Here is a 13,957-nt window from a genome sequence, read left to right on the forward strand (position 1 = left end):
GACACGAGCCTGAGTACGACACGAAAATATACTTACGAACTGTGTCGGGTTTACCTTTAAAAAAATTAGCAAGACACAACACGATCCATATATCTTTATGACCAACACAACACAATCTACATTATAACAGGCTTTTCAAAATATGAACCGGGTCGGTCCAACACACACATATTTGCCCCTAAAGAGTTGGGTACTACCACTAGAAGACAATATGATGAGTCCCCACAGGAACCAAAAGCTGAGGAAATTAAACCCCATTCTCTAGACACCCAACTGAAAAAAGGTCCCTAAACTCAGCCTTACAACATGCTCGACACACCTCTCTTGTAAATCAAATGATTCTTCATTCTTGAAGATCATCATTAGCTTTAGCTAGGACCCAACACATCATAATCATTAATTTTAAGTTCTTTAAGTTCTTTGAATTAATGGAATGAATAAATTCTATCTCAGAATCAATATCAGAATTTATATGTATCCTAGAGTGAAAATTTTTCCATTGAAACAATTCATTTATTTCTGTAACTTCTTTTTTTTTTTCTTTTTCTGAATATATTTTCTTTCTTCAGAATGAAATTTATAAGTTCATTTATGTACAAATAATTATTCCATTCTAATCTATTTTATGCCAAACTATTGTCTCGATAAAAAAATTCTCGTTCTCTAGGATATATATAGAATTATAGATTCTGATTTTGATATCATCGTCTCGTATTTAATACAATAAAGAGTAAGATGACTTGGTTATCATGCCATAAGTATATGTTTCCGCAAGACATTTCAGATTAGAACTAAATTTCATTAATTATAAAGCAAAATTACAAAATAAATAAATAATCATTTCTATTATATAAATAAGGTGCACTTTATAGTTTACATATGAAGCCCAAGTTTCTTGGTAAGTAACCAAGGAAAGAAAAAAAATACACGTTGCACAGTCGTGTAAAGTTTAGGGAATAAATTTAACAAAAGAAAGCACTTTTGAAACACATGACGGCACTTTCTTCCTATATCAGCACTATTTATTTTCTTTTGATTAGTGGGCTTCCTCTATGATTAATTAAACCTTCACTTGGATATTTACAGCAGAAAATTCTGAAGACTTTCTCAAATTATATCTGTATCATTGTCAGCTTCTTCACTTCCTTGTTTCATATTGTTCTGGTTCACCATAAACCTCCAGCTGTCACCTTCCTCTATTTCCCACTGCTTCTTCAGCTCATAGATAGCCTTCGATGCTGCAGCAGCTATTGTCGGGTTACTATCCTCAGCAAGTCTCTGTAAATCGAAACAAACAAATGTAATTTGATTTGGGAAACATAACATGAGAGCAAGAACAGATAGCTGTTGCCTACTACCATCATAATCACCTGTAATGCTCCCATGCCTGCATTACCAAGTGTCCACATGGATGGAGCTACAGACAATGCATTAGCCAATGCTTTCCTATTTTGCCAAAAACAAAGAGCGATTTACATTATAACAGAAGCAAATGTTCAACAAAATATCAACTCACACATGTTAGATGATCTGTAATAGTCACACTTCACAAGTACACATTTTCATTTTATATGAATATCTGAACTCTAATTTTAATATTGCAACAAACAAACAGCATCTTATTAGAATTAATGACCATCAGACATTTCGTTCTCAGCTATTTCACAAAGCTCTAAGCTGATTAGGAGTAAAGGTTTTTCTTTAACTCGTAAAAGATATCAATTTGTTCTGGAAATACAGTTATATGGATGGTAGTACTTGATAGCTCACCTAGTATTAACATCAGGAGAGCTTGAACATTCTGCCAATAATGAAACACTACTTTTCCCATCCATTGCATCCAGATCTATGAGAGTTGTGATCAACAACTCGAGCTAATCCAAGTACAAAGAATAGTTAAGTAAAACAAAACATTACCAAATTGATATTTCGAGGCTCAGTAGCATGAAAGTAAAGTTGGACCTCTTCAGGATCAGTGTAATCAATTCCATCAGCTTCAGAGAGAGCAGATGCCATACTCCAGTATGCTTCCTACACATTCACCAATTAAAAAGAATTAAGTTTACAAATTTGTAGAGAAAATTTAGCAAATAAGGGTTAGTCATAGAGAACCTGAATTGCAGTTATCCGATCAGTGGATACTTCTCCAGGGAAGTACTCGCTGGTTTTACCATTCTTTTCAAGCATTATTTGGTCGATCATGTCAGTTGCTGAAAGAGATCCACTTTCCCTACCAAGAGGACTGGGTGCTAACATGTCAGAGATTAGGGTTCATAGTATATTTTACTTCAATGAGGAAGTGGAAAATACGCATAGAAGGATGATGGCATAAAGACTTACAATTTATACATTTGGTTAACCATCATATCATGGATATTTTTGACAAACTGCATATTTACAGAATGAACATTTAAAAATTCTTTCTATAATAAAGTAAATTGCTTACAAGAAAAAATTAGTCATGCCAAAGATAATTGAAGAGTAACTTTCTGCTCAAGTATTTCCCTAGAAAGAAATAAACAAAATCACCTCTAAAGCCATTAGAGCATCTTCCATTGCACGTTGCTTAGCACGGAAGTCAGCGAGGCGCAAATCAGCCTAAAAATAATGCAAATTTAGAATGAAGGTTCTACAGTTTGACGTGTACCAAGAGTCTTAAAAAGAAAAAACACTTGACAGAAAGAAGAAAGAAGATCATTTAAGCATATGCATTATAATATATTATCAAATTGTTTTTCTGATTATAGCCGCTTTTGAATTTGATCTAGGAATCTTAATTTATTTTCCCCTCTTTCTCTTTAGCCACTCCTTTCCCAGTCGATGAAAATACTTCACCTTCCCTCTTAAACACAACACTAATCATCCAATGTAAACTGCATCTTCTGTCCATTTGTTGTTTCTTCTGTGACGAGGAACATATTAATATTTAATACTCTACCATTTCATGCCACCATTGCAGGTATTAATTGCTCTCAGACATTGTCAATCTTATCACTCTTTTACAAAATGATGGATAAGGGGCTCCATACTGGAGATTTTATCAAATTTTCCATGGGTAACACACTCATAACCTGTTCTTTGATGATCCTTCAGCCTGATTCAAGTATAAATATTGTGCCTTGTCTTTTTATTAGCATTCTTACTACCTTCCTAAAGGTAAGGAATGAATTAGATCATTATTAAGATCAAACCTTGCATCTATACAAAAACCAAAAGGTAAACCTAATACAGCACAAAGAAAAACTGCACAAAACAAATTCGTTTCAAGCCAACTAAACATAAATTGACTTAAAAAAATTAGGCACTACTTCAAAGCATAGACAACCAATCAAATTGTAAACTTAAAACATTCTCTCCTTAGTGTAGTTCTGTGATATCACATGTATTAGGATGCAATTGACAAATAGCAATTCGAAGACAGAACATGCACCTCTAAGGCTCCATCGCTCCAATGTTTATCAGCTGCAGTTTTCAATCTTGACTCTGCTTTGTCCTTCAAGATCTACAAATTTTAGCACAACCAAATATGAGCAAACAATAAATGATAAATGAGCAAGTATTCTCCTCCAAGTAAGCCACAATTATACATACTGTAGCAATATGATGAAGGAATTCTGCTTTCTTCTTCACATTACGGTCAAGTTTTATAGTGTCCTCCCTTGCTCGAGCTACCAACAGAATAAAAAAACTATGAAATCACAGCGACCTAAAAAATTATTGTTCAAAAACTGCATCAAAGACCTTTACGACCCGGTTTAAGGAGCTCACCGTCAAGCTTAAGAAACTCAGACCCAAGAATAGCAACGCCTTGTCGTGCACGAGCATCCAATCTCATTATGCCTCTGATAATTACAATTGACTATTTAATTTGATGATCGCCAATTAAAGGGTAATTAAGAGAACATTAATGCCAATGTTGAATGTAAAATTATTTAGCATAACCTACGACAGAGACCCATTAATCCGAATTTCATGTACCTCCTTACTCTTTTGAAAGATAATTCTCCAAAAAGTACGGAGATAGGTTTTGATGATCAATATTTGAAGCTTTTAATAAGAAAGATAAATACAAATGTTGACGAGTACCGTGAAAGTAGGATAATATCATTGCGAGCCCTTTCGTTGACATACTTCGCGTCATTATATACAAATTTACAAGCTTCAGCTAAGCCCTTTGTAGAGTTAATACTTCTAGTGGGTGAAATTGGTTGCTCATCTTCATTTTGGTCACTGATATGCTAGAAGTGTTAATAAAAGATATTTGTAATAAAGTTTGAAGGTAAATCTTTTTTCTCAATACTTTTGAATTAGAAGAGTAAAGATGCAAACATGGTTATGAAAGACAGATTTCTTTATGTAATAGTTAAATAATGTTGTATATAGAAGAAAAGTATTGAAATAAAGTGTTAATAAAGTTTGAAGGTAATAAAGTAGTGTTAAATAATGTTGTATATAGAAGAAAGGTAAATCAATAAGTTTTGCATATAAATTAAGCAATTAGGATAGCACATAAACATCTGAAATTCTCATTCAAAATAACAAAGCTATTATAAGATTATTGTTCTCTTCCTCATTTTCTCATAGCTAGGTTCTTGCATATTCATTAAGAACAATAAATCACAAATAATTAGAATCACACTTAGAATACAGAAAACAAATCTACTGAACTCCAGGTATAGGAAGTAGTTGTCCATAGCATATTGAACCAAAGAAAAGTTGTCACATCACATGTCTCTCCAAGTCATACTAGTTTGACATCCTTCTCAAAAGCTATTGGGAACGACTAATTTTACTTTTATATTCCCACACTCCACACGTGACCATATATTTGGTCGAAAGCAGATTACAAATGTATAACAATATAAAAAAAATAATAAAAACATTTTCAAAAGTGCACTACTTGGAAAGTAGGGAGAACTTGGAGAAGACAATGTAGGCACTTGGGGAGTGCAACTGTAGGCATTTGAACTCAAGACCTTTAAGTCTAATATCAAGTTAGAAATTACCCATCCCAAAAGCATAAATGAGCCCCTTCGTATTTACGTTCTCTAGAGCTAATGAAATATTGTAAACAAAAGTGTCAGCTATAACTGTAGTTCAAGAAACAAAGACAGAGTTTTAATAATTAAACTCTTAAGCATATCAGCATTTCTTCATGGACCGTAAAGATTATTTAATCTTACCTACTTATTTCATGATCATCACAAGTTCTAAGACCTCCTTTTCTTCTAGAGTTTTGAGGGCCACTCGACCTGCATAACATGGAGGGTCTTCGCGAAACAGTGAAGCTCGATGGTTTTCCATTTCTGTGCCACAAAGTACCATTGGGAAAACAAAATATTTTTGTTGACAAACATTGGTGGCCTAGTTGTGTTGGTTCACCTGATTGACTTGTAAATTGTAATTTATTTTGTTGCATTGACTTAACAAATGATTTTTGAATTCCATGTGATTTAGAAAGAGTTGCAATCTTCGTTGATGTTGAGTTGCTTGACACCTTGCTTGAAATAAGTGCCATTGGAACAACTTCGATAAAATTGGAGCGGGCCTAATGAAATAGTTAGCTCAAGACAGCATTAATCTGTAGAGCAAAACAATAATGATTAATGAATTCAATCTTACATATCATGTTGTGGGTTTTTGAAAAAATAGTAGAGATAATATGGGGGTAACTATATTCAATATGAACTACAGTCTATACATCAAATAGAAAACTTATTAAAACACAAATTAAATAGAATCTACATAGTACCATTACATAATTGCTCAAATTATATCCTTACTTCAGGAAACATATAAATGATTTAGAGTTCCACAATCAATAGTGAAAAGCCTAAATGTGTCTAAACAAGTCCAAAATGGTGTACTAAAGTTAAGACTAATCATTTCAGATAGTTCATTATAGAAAAATAAAAGAATTGTAATGTCTCGGTATCAACATAGAAATAGCAAATTGATACTCATTGAACTGATAGATAGAGAATATTAAAATTACATACATGTGAAGCACTGCCTACCCAATTGCAGGTGGAGAGAGATATATGGCTCTAAATCAGGAACTGCAAAATCAGGGGGTAGAATGAACTATGAGTTTTCCAGATACCTATTTCCTTCCAAAAGAGATCAATGCGCTCAAAATATGTTCAGGGTTTTACAACCGTATGTCATGGGCACCCATATGCAATATAACCCTTGTTAGACACTTAAAAAGCAACTACACATAGCTATATCAGTATCAGGGTCCAAGGAAGAACTCACAATCACAAAAAATTAAAAAAAAACGATATTAATTGATAAAAGCTAACATAAACAATTAAAAGTGTTATGGATCATAAACTATAATCTAATTTACAAGCACAAACACACCCGAAAAAAGAAGAGCACTATAATTTCCAATGAATTCATATACAGAACGGTAGTGACCAATAGCATGACAGAACAAGAAAAGAAAAAATTTCCAGTCCCAAAAGAACTTAAACATGAAAAAGAAAATTAACCCACATAGGGAAATAGTGCAGTGGTTGAATGAACAGCCTTTGAAAATTGGACAAAGCAAAAAGAAAAAATCCAGTCCAACTCAGTAACTACTAACCGAGCTTGAGAGAGAGAGGGGTCCAACTTACAAGTTTTGAAGAAGAGAGAAAGAGAGTGGGAGAGGGTGGGACATGGGGCATGGGAAGAAGAGAAGTAAAATGTGAACCACAAACAGTTCCTGTGGCCCCGGAGAGGCCAACGCTCACCGGACAAGACTGGAATTTATTATGGGAAGGGGTATTTTGGTCATTCTATATATCAGTCCGATGAGTCCTACAATACAAAAATTGGTGACGTTTAGAATGGATGGATGGATGGTCCTACTGCACCGGTACTCTTTAGGGGTGTACGTCGGTCGGTTTAGTCGGTTTATAGCATATTTTTATCAACCCAATATAAATATCGGGTTGCAAATATTTAACCATAACCCGCCCAATCAAAAATTAGAGAAAGTTCAACCCGCCCAATGATTTCGTCGGTTTGGTCGGGTTAACCCGTCCAAACCGTTCTTCACTTTTTTTTTTATAATTATTATTGTTAGTTTCTACTATTCAAATAATTAGATTTTTTAAAAAATAAAAAATATATTATTTATATTTCAAGTTAAAAAATACTATAGTTTAAATTAATTTTAAAAACCTTAATATAAGATAAATATAATTGAGTAAACATAAAATAATTGAATAAAAAAAGTAATAAAATATGGTAGAGATTTTAAACTTTAACTTCAATATCCAAATACAATAAAAACTATTAACTATAAAGTCTAAGTTTAAGTTAAACACTAAAATGTTTAAACTTTAAATACAAAATAGTTTAACTAATAAATGTAATTTATGTGATATAATATATAACTTTTATAAAAAAAAAAATATATAAATCGGTTTAATTCGGTTTATTCGGGTTAATTGGGCGGTTTAGAATAATTTGTAAACCACCCAATATATTCATTGGGCGGTTTGGATTTTTATTGTATTATTTCGGGTTGTATTTTTTATCGGTTTATTCGGTTTGGTTTGGGCGGTTTATTCGGGTTGGGCGGTTTGTAAATTTTATTGAACACCCCTAGTACTCTTTTTTTTTTGGTAAATGACAAAAATCCCAATCCACTCTGGATAAATCACTCAACCATCTTCATCTTCATGTTTGGGGATTAAGAAATTAACTATTATTAAATTTTTTACACTTTACCTTTTAAATTACATGTTTATAATATTCATAAAATAATTCAAAAATAATAAAAATTACATTAAAAAATAATTCAAACATCATCAAAATCCTACATATATTAAAAGAGTCAATAAATATTACTATTCATGAAAAGGTCAACCAAAACTAATCGTTTAATGAGATTGCACCTTTTATTCCTTCCATGCACCTATATATATCAATAAAATATTAATAAAATTATTCAACAATAAAAAATTTACTACACTTTTCATAATTATATACCCCCTCTCTCATCTATTCTACATTTTATCACTATTTTCTTCCTTTTTTTAAACTTATTTATGAATCTACATTATTGAAGAAATCAGTATATTAGTTTTTTTTAAAATGTATTTTACAATTTAATAATAAGAAACCACAATAAATTTCTTTAAATAAAAATAATTTTATTCTAAAAAGGAAAGTAAATTTATAAATAATTACCAAAAAAAAAAACTAATAATGTTTAAATGACTACCAAAAATACTATTTTTAGTGATATTTTCACTAATAGTCCAAACAAAATTACTTGTTACTAAAAAGTAATATTTAAATATAAATTGTTATTAATTTAATTTTACTCACAATATATTATTAATAATTATAATTTTTGTGACTAATAATTTTAGTCACGGATTTTTTAAAAATAAGAGCATCAACAATAGGAGCAATTTTTAGTGTTGCTTAAGTAAACCCATTATTAGCTCTTACCCAATTATTTTTTTTTTTTTTTGAAATTATTTCACAAATACAAAAACAACAAAAAACTTACAAAGATACGGTTTCATGGAATTTCAAATATTATTCTTACGATTTTTTTGATTTTATTTATATAAAATACGGTTTTTTTATGTTGTACTCTTATTAATTTGTTGTTGATTTTTTATTATCTGTATGTTATTTTTTGTTGTTGTTTTGATGTTATTTTTATGTTACTTTTATGTAGTTTTCTCGTTATTTTCGTGTTGTTTCTATAAAAAATTGTAAAAATATATACAAAAAATAATTAAACGTAAAAATGTAATTTTTTTTACATTTTTACCTTATGTAATTATCTCAATTTTTTTCTTTTCATAAAAAGAAAAGAAAAAAGCAGAGCACCATAACTATACAACAACGACTCAATTACGTTAACTTTACAAATTTCTCTACCTTTCTCCTCTACCTCCACCCTGAACAAGTAACTCTCCATACAACTCCCATTGCTTTAATGTAGGAATGATGATTTATGTTAACACACAATTTTTTTTTATTTTAATCACAAATTTAATTGTTACCAAAAGTATTTTTTTTTTTTTTTGAAGTGTATATTAACTTAAATACGCATATGTTTACCATGACAAAAAATACATATTTTTAATTAATATTTATAGCTTACAATAAAAAAATTACTGTTAGACTTTCACGTCCTACCTCATCTCATCTCTTTCATATATTTATCTTTTTTTTTCTTCATTTTTTAAATTTACACTGTTAAAGATGAGCACATTAATTATTTTTTTTAGAAAAAATGCATATGGTAATTTAATAATTAGAGACCATAAGTAAATCTTTTTTAATAACATTATCATATTTTGAAGAACAAATTAAATTATAAATAATTACAATATATATTAGCATAGATCTGTATATTTTATTATGAAAAAAAATACATATTTTTAATTAATATTTATAGCTTTCTCCGATAATATCTCATATTATTTATTGTTTATATCTCATGTGTATTTAATTTAATAATTATTTTAATTATAGTAATAAATTTCGAAATAACTAATAAAATTATATATATTAGCTTAATATGTAATTTTAATTTACCTTTATCATTATGTTTTTCATATTAAATATCTTTGCTAAATATTAATATATGCTTATGTGAATTTAATATAATATTTATTAAAATAATATTAATATATTTTAAATTAATTGATACTTAAAAATTTCTTTAAAATATAAAAAAATTTCGAATAGAATTATACATAGTAATGATGGTTTAAAAAAAAATAGTAATGTTGGTAACTATTACCTTTTTGATAGTTGCTATTTAGTAAATTTTTTGTGTTATATATTTTATTTAGAAAAATTTTGTATTCTACCATATTTAATTTTAATTGAAGGAACTTTTTATTATTATATCAAATTTTTATGTATGTGTAATTTCTAATTTTACTTTAAAGTTTAGTATCAAATGTATTATTTTTTAATTTTTTGAACAAATCAAATGTATTACTTTATTAAAATTCTTTATTATTATACCATTTTCTAAGTATGTATTTTTTTTTTCTTTTATTTCAATGTCTTCTAATACATATTGTATTAAAATTATATGTTCGATATATATATAACATAAAATATTATCAATAATAATTGTAATAACTATTTAAAAATTTTATTATCAAATATATTTATGATACAAATTATTGATATTCATAATTTACTTTCAATTAATTTTTTGATAATACCTACGATCTTTATATATTTTTTTGAATAATTTATCTTTATAATAATAACATATGATTTTTTTTTTTTTACATACAATCTTCAACTCTATATATTACACGTGCAACGCACGTACAAAAACTAGTAATATAAAATACTTCCAAAAAATATTGCCACATTGACCTACGGCAACATATGCTTATCTTATCATTTCAACCAAAAATCACATTTCACAATATGGAATTTACGAGGTTAGTCTTCTGAAATGATGGGGAAATATCTTGTAATATTATTTTTTTTTTAAAAAAAAAAAAATCTAGTAATATAAGTATGGAATGAATAAGGGTGTCAATTCTTCTTTAGGATTTTATGTTGGCGTCTTCTGAAGATCTAAGTGTAAGTATTACACTCAAATGTTAAATTCAAATCAAACTCATTTATTTATGGTTTTCAAAATTTTAACTCACAATCGGGTTGATTTGACACAGCACGACTTTTGTGATAACTTTTCAAACAATTAACTATATTGCTATGAAAATTTGAATTTATACGAATACATTTGGTTCATATTAAATTTTTTGAACACAAATTTACTAAAATTAAAAATAAATGGCTCATTTTATATTAATACCCATAGTATTTTTTTACTTTCTTCTCTTTTCTAACTTCACCATCCATACTCCTTATTCTTATCCATACCGATGGGGTCTGATAGTAGTTCGATGCTATCCATTTTTTTTTTTTTTTTATGTTTTTATACTTAAAAACTAGTAGCATCAGGCTGTTGGATTAAAATCCTCAATATGGGCTCATATGTATATTAGTGAATTGCTACTTGAAGCTTGGCCCAAAATAAAGTGATCATTTTAGTAATTGTGGGTCATTGGGTATTAAAGTGTCATGGGCTAAATGTGTAGATACCCTAAGCGATATTTCTAATTTATTGAGGGGCTAAATTAGAAATACTTAAAATTAATAACCTAGCTATGAGGTTATAAATTGGTAGTGGTCCCCAAGAAACAAGAGCCAATTTCTATTCTCATCTTCCCCCATCAAGAGAGAAAATTAGAAAACCTAAGTCTTGTTTTCTTGGAAGATCATTACCCAAAATCACCACAAAGATTATCTCTACAAGATGGATTAAGATCATCACTATCTATGAATTAAGGTACGCTTCCGCCATTTGAATTTTTCTCTTTGAATCAACAAAGGTATTATTTAGATCTATAGTTATACACTTATAATTATATGTAATATGTTTATCTATAGAATTGAATTTTGTTGTTGCATATTTTATGAGTGATATAGAAACTAACAAGTGGTATCAAGAGCCACTTTTGATTGATTCTTTGAGAATTTAAGGTTTATGTTAAAGAAATTTGAGAAATTTAAAAATTAGGGTTATGGTCTTTCCACTTTTTGGCTTGAGATATAAATTTATATATGTTTATATCATGATGATTAAGTAATGCTATTTTTTGGGTTTAAATTTTATTTATTTGTTTTGGTTTCATAATATATTGTTCTCCTCTGATGTATTGATGTATTGATTTTTATGACTACCGTATAAATATAACTTGATGTTTGATTGCCATTGAATCAATGGTTTAAGATAAGTTATGAATTACAGTAGCACACCCTCGAGATTACAACAATACTCATTCCAAATTATTACTACAGTTACCAATAAATTCAAAATACATGTTATATCTTTTATCCTAATATCAATTTCGTAGTATTTTTTTTTTTTTCATTAAGGGGATTAAGCTTTTGGATATACATATATGGGAATTAAGGATTTGGTAAGATATTATTTGGTATATATTTATTGTATTCATTATGTAAATATATATATATGGGAATTAAGGATTTGGTAAGATATTATGTGGTATATATTTATTGTATTCATTATGTAAATATATATATGGGAATTAAGGATTTGGTAAGATTTTATTTGGTATGTATTTATTGTATTCATTATTTAAATATATATATATATATATAGAAATTAAGGATTTGGTAAAATGTTATTTAGTATATATTTATTGTATTTATTATTTTTTTATTTGGGATTGATGTGTTATTATATATTGAGATAAAGTCAAAACTCATTTGAATCAATTTTGTTCAAATTTGGCATACTAAAATTTTAAAGTTTGTCTTTCATTCTAAATGAGTTGATTGAAACATGATGTCGCCAAAGCAACCTCTCTTGTGTAGATTGCTCATGAGGAATGTTAGATGTTTGTGTGTGTGTTTCTCATGTAAGTATTGATCGGCCCAAAGGAAGGTTATACTTATTTTGAGGGCACACATACTTGTGGTGATAAATATGTGACAATTATAAGGTTTCCATGTGAACAATATGTACAGTCCAAAGATTGACAAATTGTTTGACAGGATTTATTGTCAATATTTGATTGCTACAACAAGAGTACCGCTTACAGTTAATATTATTGTCCAAAGACTTGATATTAATGGTGTGTTTGGTATCTTGAGATGGGATTTGCCATTATTTGAACTTATTTTGTTATGTTGATTCTTTTGTGAACCCTTGGTTATTTTGTTCTATTTTTTTGCTCATGTTTTAGTTATATCTACCAACATAAAGTTAATTCTCATGCCAATGAGATAAATTTTTAAGTAAAGGAAAGATGCAAATATGCTTCTTTAGCTACCTTGATTAAAGAAAGGATAAGGACAAAGATAAAATTCAGTATGTTGCATATGGAACACTGTTAAAGAAAGTGCAAAAGATTTTAGATATGGAATTATCTATGACTTTTACAAAAGGAATTAAAATAAGGTTAAAGTGTTCCAAGTATGTCATTAGACATATCTAATGAAAATAAGTTTCTCACTATGGTTTGTTTTGTAAATGATTTAATTTATTGTACCTAACTATACTTAATAAGTAATTTTTTATGAAATTTCTTATGTAAGTATACTATGGAAGGTTATCTATGAAACTAAAAGCCAAGTGATGATGAAAGATTCATCTTTAGGGGCAAAAGTGAAACATCTACATATGAGGCTATAAGGATATTCAAACTATGGTTAAAGACTAGTTATTTTTTGGATTTGGAAAAGACTTATACAGTATCATCACCTAGATGAGTTTTGGTTTTGAATTCTATTTTGAATAAGTTAGGACATTCTTGTTCATTTAGAATTTAAAAGTCTTTTCCAATATTGGTTCTACTAGCTCTTTAATTTATGAATTTATTGAAATTTGCCTCATATAAAGAAACCTTATAATTTCTCTTATGGTACAAAATATAAATTGAATCATGAGAATTCTATTATACTTTGGTATAAGTATTAAGATTATATCTCCCAAAAGGAGAATAGAAGGACTTATTTTTAATAGAATTCTTGATCCCTTGATTTAATAAATTTTAGATTTTATAAAGGGGTAACAAACAAACATAAAGAAATCAAGCGACAAAATAAAAGTTTCATTATCTAAGAATTTATGCTATATTTTGGTAGATCTTTCCTCATGGTTTCATGGAATGATCAATAATAGTATCTTGTCTTCAGACTAATGAAACTTGTTTTGTTCATAAGGCATTAATCTTTAGACGTTTCTTTTAAATTTTTTAAACCATAGTTGACAAATCAACTAGGTAAGAAAATTAAAATCGTTGAAACTAACTATGATGGTTAACACTACCATGGGAGGTATGACGAATCAAGTGAATAACGTCTAAGATTATTTTGCACAAATACTAAAGAAATGTAATTTCATCTTCCAATACAAAATGTTAGGCAAACC

General features: G+C 28.7%; 1 protein-coding gene across 10 annotated transcripts; it reads right to left on the bottom strand.

The window, feature by feature from the left end:
• Nucleotides 1-826: 826 nt before the first annotated feature.
• Nucleotides 827-6,874, bottom strand: LOC115699265 (senescence-associated protein AAF, chloroplastic). 10 transcript variants are annotated; one of them, XM_030626596.2, is made up of 14 exons: nucleotides 6,624-6,822; nucleotides 6,018-6,059; nucleotides 5,184-5,581; nucleotides 4,087-4,230; nucleotides 3,769-3,842; nucleotides 3,592-3,668; nucleotides 3,431-3,502; nucleotides 2,530-2,598; nucleotides 2,341-2,387; nucleotides 2,113-2,242; nucleotides 1,963-2,031; nucleotides 1,771-1,874; nucleotides 1,371-1,446; nucleotides 827-1,278 (listed from the first exon to the last, which is right to left on the bottom strand). In XM_030626596.2, the coding sequence occupies exons 3-14, from the start codon at nucleotides 5,516-5,518 to the stop codon at nucleotides 1,108-1,110; spliced, it is 1,368 nt and encodes a 455-aa protein (XP_030482456.1). In that variant the 5' UTR covers nucleotides 5,519-5,581; nucleotides 6,018-6,059; nucleotides 6,624-6,822; the 3' UTR covers nucleotides 827-1,107. The 10 variants fall into 10 exon arrangements, with proteins under 10 accessions (XP_030482456.1, XP_030482453.1, XP_030482451.1 ...); XM_030626593.2 differs by having other exon boundaries at nucleotides 6,502-6,822; XM_030626591.2 differs by having other exon boundaries at nucleotides 6,000-6,059; nucleotides 6,624-6,821.
• Between the last annotated feature and the right edge of the window lie 7,083 nt (nucleotides 6,875-13,957).

The sequence above is a fragment of the Cannabis sativa genome, chromosome 9 (genome assembly GCF_029168945.1).
Source record: "Cannabis sativa cultivar Pink pepper isolate KNU-18-1 chromosome 9, ASM2916894v1, whole genome shotgun sequence".
Lineage (NCBI taxonomy): Eukaryota > Viridiplantae > Streptophyta > Magnoliopsida > Rosales > Cannabaceae > Cannabis > Cannabis sativa.